The sequence below is a fragment of the Helianthus annuus genome, chromosome 4 (genome assembly GCF_002127325.2).
Source record: "Helianthus annuus cultivar XRQ/B chromosome 4, HanXRQr2.0-SUNRISE, whole genome shotgun sequence".
In the NCBI taxonomy this organism is placed as follows: domain Eukaryota; kingdom Viridiplantae; phylum Streptophyta; class Magnoliopsida; order Asterales; family Asteraceae; genus Helianthus; species Helianthus annuus.
The window spans coordinates 181,916,384-181,923,854 of record NC_035436.2 but is presented as its reverse complement, the minus strand read 5'-3'; the positions used below and the strand labels follow the sequence as shown (position 1 = coordinate 181,923,854).

At 43.2% G+C, this 7,471-nt stretch overlaps 1 protein-coding gene across 1 annotated transcript; it reads left to right on the top strand.

Moving 5' to 3' along the window:
* Positions 1 to 4,536: 4,536 nt before the first annotated feature.
* LOC110880898 lies at positions 4,537 to 6,247 on the top strand. The gene is made up of 6 exons (XM_035989492.1): positions 4,537 to 4,555; positions 4,640 to 4,777; positions 4,864 to 5,120; positions 5,258 to 5,503; positions 5,600 to 5,750; positions 6,222 to 6,247. The coding sequence occupies exons 1-6, from the start codon at positions 4,537 to 4,539 to the stop codon at positions 6,245 to 6,247; spliced, it is 837 nt and encodes a 278-aa protein (XP_035845385.1).
* Positions 6,248 to 7,471: the final 1,224 nt, after the last annotated feature.

Below are 7,471 nucleotides of genomic sequence, written 5' to 3'. Positions count from 1 at the left end.
TAGGGTATTCAGGGACCCTAACTGGCTCAGAAAAAGATCAATATTGTTAATGTCAATAATTTTATGTTCCGGGTATAGTCCGGTTGTTTGGTTGGATAGTAATCCGTTAAAGTGCTTAACAAAGCTTTTAAGTGTCGTTAATCCCCTTTTTAGTGACATAACTTATTCCTGACACTTTAAAAAGTGTCTAGTAATATTTTTCTCATGTTTTGGCACTTTATTAGCTAGCCAGAAGCTGAAATGTTAATTAAAGTGCTGTGTTTTGTGCTCAGGGTATGTTTTAGGCACATCCAGTCATCGTAACTTATTCCTAGAAACGCAGTTCTACAACCCTTGTATCCCTACACTCACTATGGGTGTAGTAAAATAATTCTGGCTCATACAGGCCTTAGAGGCAGTATCTGCCTGATGCTGGCTTTATCAGCATGTTCAATAGGTTATCTGTTCATAGTGCTACTGTGCTTTTGTGCATCATGTTTGTCACTAGAGTTCAGCATGTAAATAATGTAGTGACGGTATGTAAAGTATGATGCAGGAATATACTAGTATCAGAAATCAAGTAGCAGTTCATCAGTAACTTCAAGTAAGCACAGTAATTAAGCAGCAATTAATTATTAATTAAATCGTACGAATACCTGGTTTAGTGAGGGTTGTCACATTCCCCCCCCCCCCCCGTTAGAAAAATTTCGTCCCGAAATTTAAGTTCTGCTTGTAGAAGCAGGGTTCTTGGGAAATAGATGGGGTATTTTTCTTTCATTCGGTCCTCACGCTCCCAGGTGAATTCAGGACCATGGCGGGCATTCCAACGAACCTTGACGAGCTTGACACTGCTCCGGCGGGTCTTGTTCACTTTCCAATCCGTGACCTCAACAGGTTCTTCAACGAAGTGGAGCGTGTCGTCAACATGAATTTCGTCGGTAGGAATGACAACGGTATCTTGTGTTGGACTTTTCTTCAGATTGGATACATGAAATGTATCGTGAACACCATTTAGTTCAGCAGGTAAGTCCAGCTTGTATGCTACGGTCCCAATTCTTTCCAAAATCCTGAACGGACCAATATATCGCGGATTCAACTTTCCACGCTTCCCAAAGCGTGCCACACCCTTCCAGGGTGATACCTTCAACAAAACCATATTACCAACCTCAAACTCTAGAGGTTTCCTGCTTCGATCCGCGTAGGCTTTCTGCCGGTCACGAGCCGCACTGATGCGATCTCGTATCTGTGCAATCTTATCTGTGGTTTCCTGGACTACATCAGGACCAACCAACTGTCTATCACCGGCGTTAGACCAACAGAGCGGTGATCTGCATTTGCGCCCATATAAAGCTTCGAATGGCGCGGCACCAATGCTGGTATGGTAGCTGTTGTTGTAAGAAAACTCAACCAGAGGCAAATGCTTATCCCAGCTACCGCCCAAATCCATAACACATGCTCTCAGCATGTCCTCCAACGTCTGAATCGTCCGCTCGCTTTGACTGTCGGTCTGCGGGTGAAACGCGGTGCTCATATTCAACTTCGAGCCAAAAGCTTCTTGGAAGGATTGCCATATCCTTGATACGAACCTTCCGTCTCTATCGGAAATGATTGAGAGAGGTACTCCATGGCGTGTAACAATTTCTCTCATGTAAATTTCGGCCAATTTGCTCGTATTATCCTTTTCTCGGATAGGCAAGAAGTGTGCTGACTTCGTTAATCGATCCACTATCACCCAGATAGTGTCATGGCCTCTTGGCGTTCTTGGCAATTTCGTAACAAAATCCATGGAGATTTGTTCCCACTTCCACTTGGGAATTTCCGGTTGTTGCAGAAGTCCTGAAGGCTTCTGGTATTCCGCTTTAACCTTAGCGCAAGTTAAACATTTGCTCACATAAACAGCAACATCGCCTTTCATCCTAGGCCACCAATAGTAATCTTTAAGATCCTGGTACATCTTATCCGCTCCAGGGTGGATAGAGTACCGCGACTTGTGAGCTTCATCGAAAATAACCTTCCTTAAACCTCCAAACAAAGGAACCCAAATCCTTTTCTCAAAACATAACGTTCCTTCCTTGTTTGGTACCAATAACTTCTCCATCCCACAGAGATACTCTTCTTCAATGTTTCTTTCCTTGAGAGCTTCTTGCTGCGCTGTACGAATGCGTAAGGAAAGATCGGTCTGAATAATCATCTCCAAAGCCCTAACCCTTATGGGCTTGATCCTCTCTTTTCGACTTAGGGCATCGGCGACCACATTCGCCTTCCCTGGATGATACTTTATCTCGCAGTCGTAATCATTCAACAGTTCAACCCATCGTCTTTGCCTCATATTCAACTCCTTCTGGTTGAATATATGCTGGAGGCTCTTGTGATCTGTAAAGATTGTGCACTTCGTACCATAAAGGTAGTGTCTCCAGATCTTTAATGCAAAAACCACTGCGCCAAGCTCCAAATCGTGTATGGTATAGTTCTTTTCATGTACCTTCAGCTGGCGTGACGCGTAGGCAATAACCTTTTGGCGTTGCATCAACACACAACCCAATCCTTGACGCGATGTGTCGCAGTATGCCACAAAATCATCTGTACCCTCTGGTAGGGCTAAGATTGGCGCGTTGCAAAGCTTATCTTTCAATACCTGAAACGCTTCTTCCTGTTTGATTCCCCAATCAAACTTCTTGTCCTTCTGAGTGAGGAGCGTCAATGGTTGAGTGATCTTTGAAAAGTTCTCGATGAATCTTCGGTAATAGCCAGCCAAACCCAAGAATTGCCGAATCTCGGTTGGCGTCTTTGGCGTTTCCCAATCCTTGATCGCCTCGATCTTGGTTGGATCCACGTGGATTCCATCTCCATTCACCACGTGTCCAAGGAATTGCACTTCTCGTAGCCAAAACTCGCACTTAGAGAACTTGGCATACAACTGTTCTTTCTTTAGCAGCTCCAGAATGGCTCTTAAGTGCTGCTCGTGCTCAACCTTCATCTTTGAATAAATCAAAATATCATCGATGAATACTGTTTTGGTCAAAAATTACCGAAGCAATTAAGTGATCAAATTAGTTAAGTGAGGTAGTGTGCTAAAAAGTGTGTTGAAAATATGCTGGTTATGTTCTTTGGAAAAACAGTGTTCAGGATACGGCTCAGGATATTGAGCTGTATCTACGATCAAACAATGAGCAAAAAGGTAAAGTAAATGACACAAGATGTACGAGGAAAGCCCTTGATCAATCTAGATCGCCGGCATAAAACCTCGGGAGCCGACAATCGCAGCTGCCTAGTTCTTCTTATTGCTTTAAACTTCAGGATACAGTGCAGGATATAGATCAGATCGCTAAGTGTTACAATGAATTTTGTGAAAGTTGCGAGAGAGCAAGTGTTAAGAGTGTAGAGAGTGTGATTGTGATTGTGATGTCCTAGTTGATCTGATATACCCACTATTTATAGTAACGAATTACAAACTAAAATTCCTATAAACATAGGATGCTCCGAATATTCCAATGTGAACGTTGTAGACTGAGTAATGCGGCTTCAACGGCTTCTTGTGAACGACTTGGACCGAGTCTTCAGTAGAAAAGGTCTTCATGAACGTTGCTAGCTTCTATCCCACGTACCTGCATTCAATCCGTTAGTGATCCTGAGGATACCATTCAGGATGTTACCAATATCCTGAGTCAGCATCCCGGATGTAAAGAGATACAATATAAACAAGATATTTATCAAGATATTTTCCGGGATATGGGCTCAGAATTTCACCCATAACAATTGTCCCCAAAAATGTTACCGTTTGACATCCTGCACTAACGGTTACATTTTTCACGGTGGCCGAGGTAATTAAAAGATAAGACCATTGATGTGATAGCTTTCAACCACCCGGCCTATATTTACTCATCATGCCCTATATCTTCTCGTCCTTATCTCTCTTTTAACCACAATCGACAAGGAAAAAGGTAATATTCTCTCCCTCATCTTCGTATTCATCTTTTATCTTACTCCGGCAAGAATTCAGGCGACCAAATGCCTAGGCAAACGAGGTCCAGTTCAGGCGACTCGGCTCCCACATTCATCCAACAGAACCTTCTCCAAGAACCGGAGAAGGAAGCATGTACCTTTGATAGTGCCCATCTGTCGGCCTTGAAATCCTCCGGCATCTTCCCGGAAGGGACCGTATTTAGACCGTTTGACCGGGAAATCCGGTCGGACATGGTCTCCAACGAGTGGATATGCTTTAGTGCTTTCCCTTTTACCCTAGGGCTACAATTCCCCTTTCCAGATTTCATCACCGAGTTCTTCAATATCACAAAAATCTCTTTCAGCCAAACCATGCCAATGCTCTGGCGTGTTTTATCCGTTCTTGACCAAATCAAGAGAAACCACATTCCTGATCTTTCTGTCCATGACCTCCCCCTAGCATACCGACTTAGATGCCACGGCTCTTGTCGATTCTTGTTTTACTCTACTTCTGGTGACCCACTGATACTTCGTGCCACCAGGAACGAGGATGGTTGGCAATCCAAATATTTCTTTGTAAAAAGGGATTCAATCCCTGTGGGAACGGATTATCCGATGAGATGGTTGAAGAAGGGTAGGATTTAGGGTTTAAAGATAATCCTGCCTTTTATCCTGCTTTATATCCTGAACTGACCAACTTTCTCTGTTGTGTATGCAGCTGATTTCAGGAAAGTTGCACCTCCCCTCGCTGATTCTCAAAGAAGAATAGACGCCATTAGACTCCTTCCAGAGGCAGAGAGAAGTTTCAACCCATCTCCACCAACTCCAAGCCCTCTTTCAAGCGCAAACATGTCTGGTAAGGATCCAGCAAAATATCTTGTACATACATGTTTTTATTTGATATTATTAGGAGAGGTTTAGAATTTTACTCCCTGTGTGCAGATTCCAGCAAAGTTCCAGTCTATCTAGACCTCGACGAACTCGACAGCTATCCAACTCCAACCATAGTCAAGAAGGAGGCTCCTGCTGCCACCAGCTCCAAGCCACTCCCAGCTCCCAAGGCCAACCCAAGGACTCGTGCTTCCGCAGCGAAAAAAAGGAAGGGCCTTGAGGTCAGTGCTCCAAGCTCAGGAGGGTTCTCCTATGACGATCTCAGCTTTACCGATTCCTTAGAGCCAATGACATCCTTCCTTAACAAGGTAATATCCTGACGCCTACTCTGCATATATATCTTGCACATATATCCTGCACGGATATCCTAACAGGATATCCTGATAGGATATCTTGGTCATTATATATATATATATTCTAACTCGTACCTGTTATTGGTGCACAGGGCCTCCAGCATTTGCTCCACTTGTACAATGATGCATGTGGTACCGTCGCACTTCATGAAGCCAGGATCAAGCAGCTTGAAACTACTGTTGCCGACCAAGGTGCCATTGCTGAAGCGAAGAGTCGGCACTATGAGGATAAGCTAAAAAAGGTCACTCAGGATGCCGAGCTCAAATTGGCCACCATGCAAATGGATCATGATCAGGCCATGATCAATTTCCGGGAAGGAATCAAGACTTCTGCCATTGTCTCCCTGTTACAAGCACGCATCAAGATGGCTTATGAGGCCAAGGAGACAGGTCTTGTTTGTCCATCCTAGCCAATTGAATCCTGGGTGGCCAAGTTGAAGGAGCTTGGAGGCAAAACTGTGCCACTCCCATCTGAAGCCGGTGAATCTTCCAAGTCAGCGGAGGTGGCAGATCAGGCTGGAGACAAGAAGGATGCCGGAGCGGATGCTGCTGAGGATGCTGGACAGGATGCTGGTGAGGATGCTGGTGCTGAGAAGCCGGGGAAAGCAGGAGAGGATGCCGCTGTGTGAGGGCAGCTGAGTGGGCGATGATGGATATTGATGCCTAGGCCGGAGCCCACTTTTTTAGGTTTAATGGTTGATGTCTTGAACAATTTACTTTTCTTGTCTGTTAAACAATTTTAATTTCCTGCATGTAGACAATATGATGGCCAAAGGTGGAGGGATCCTGAGTTTCAGGACGAAGCCCTTGGTCATCAGTTAGTATGGTTTATTTTGAACGCTTTTTAACAAGTGAAGGTGGAGGTATCTTGGGTTCCAAGACGAAGCCTTCATTTGTTAAGTAAATATGTTAGGAAACTAATTATGCTTTTGGTGGATGGGTCTCGGTTTGAGACGAAGCCAAGAGCATAATCTTTTGCTATGTTAATAATATAACCCTTTTTTGGCTTTATATAAATTTCTCTTGTGAAAATTGTTTTGTTTGAACGTTTTTCAGAACATATTATAAATGTATCCCGGTAAATATCCTGAAAAATATTCTGATTAAAATACAACCTATTAGTCGTCTAAATAAAAAGGAAAGATCATACCAGAGATTCTTAGTGAATCAATTTCAATTCTTCATTATAAGCTTGTCCCTAGTGCATACTTATAAACTCGAATCCATCCTCAGAATAGTATGATGTATGTCCCCTGTACTTAACATAGAAACACAACTGTATTCATATTTTTGACTCGAATGAATTCCAAATACCCCAGGGCAAAACCCTTGATATCTTGAAATGAACCCTTAGTATACTGGGGATAAACCCTGAGTTTCATGCGCTACAGGCGGGAGTGTATAAACTCCAAGACTTAGAAAGGTGAAAACCTTTAAACCTTAGAGAGTATGAAAATACCCTTTCGTGAGAGAGGGTGATCAATCCTCATATACCTTTAGAATTCAGGATATAGCCAACAGTAACGAAATTGTCAGCCACTTTTACATGGACTGGTCCCGCCACCTTGAACTATCCCTGAATAACTTGCGCTCCAGGCGGGGTGTTTAAACCCAATTCGGGAGAAAGGTGAATACCTTTAAACCTGTGAAGGGATTAGTATCCCTTAAACGTGAGAGAGGGGGCCAATCCTCTAATCTTCTGAGTTATCTTGAGTACACATCTTGGAGCCATATCCTGGAGCATATTCTGCAAAACAATCGTAAACTAAGGTGGGTGTTAGCTTGGCTAACACCCCTCCGATGCCTAAGTCAGTATTGGGTTCAAGATAATAAACATATATATTTAAAAGAGATAGGATACATACCATTCTGAGATAGAAATTAAATTCTATTCTTACTTGAAATAGAGCTTTAAGTGTACAGCATTCCAAGACCTTGGTAGCATATCCCCTTCCATATTCTTGAGTCTGTATGCTCCTTTCCCTGCTTCTTATTCAACTTCGTATGGTCCTTCCCATTTTGGAGCTAACTTGCCATCGGCAGGATTAGTAGTATTCTGAAAAGCCTTCCTTAGCACCCAATCACCCACTTGAAATCTCCTAGTCCTTATATTCTTGTTATATGCTCTGGATATTCTTTGTTGATATGCTGCCATCCTTAGCCTTGCTGCGTCTCTTCTTTCGTCTATGGTATCCAAATCTTGACATAAGGCTTCAGGATTCTGTTCAGGATTCTGTAGGATAGATCTTGCAGTAGGTATCACCATTTCCGTTGGAATTACTGCTTCTACTCCGAATACTAAGGAG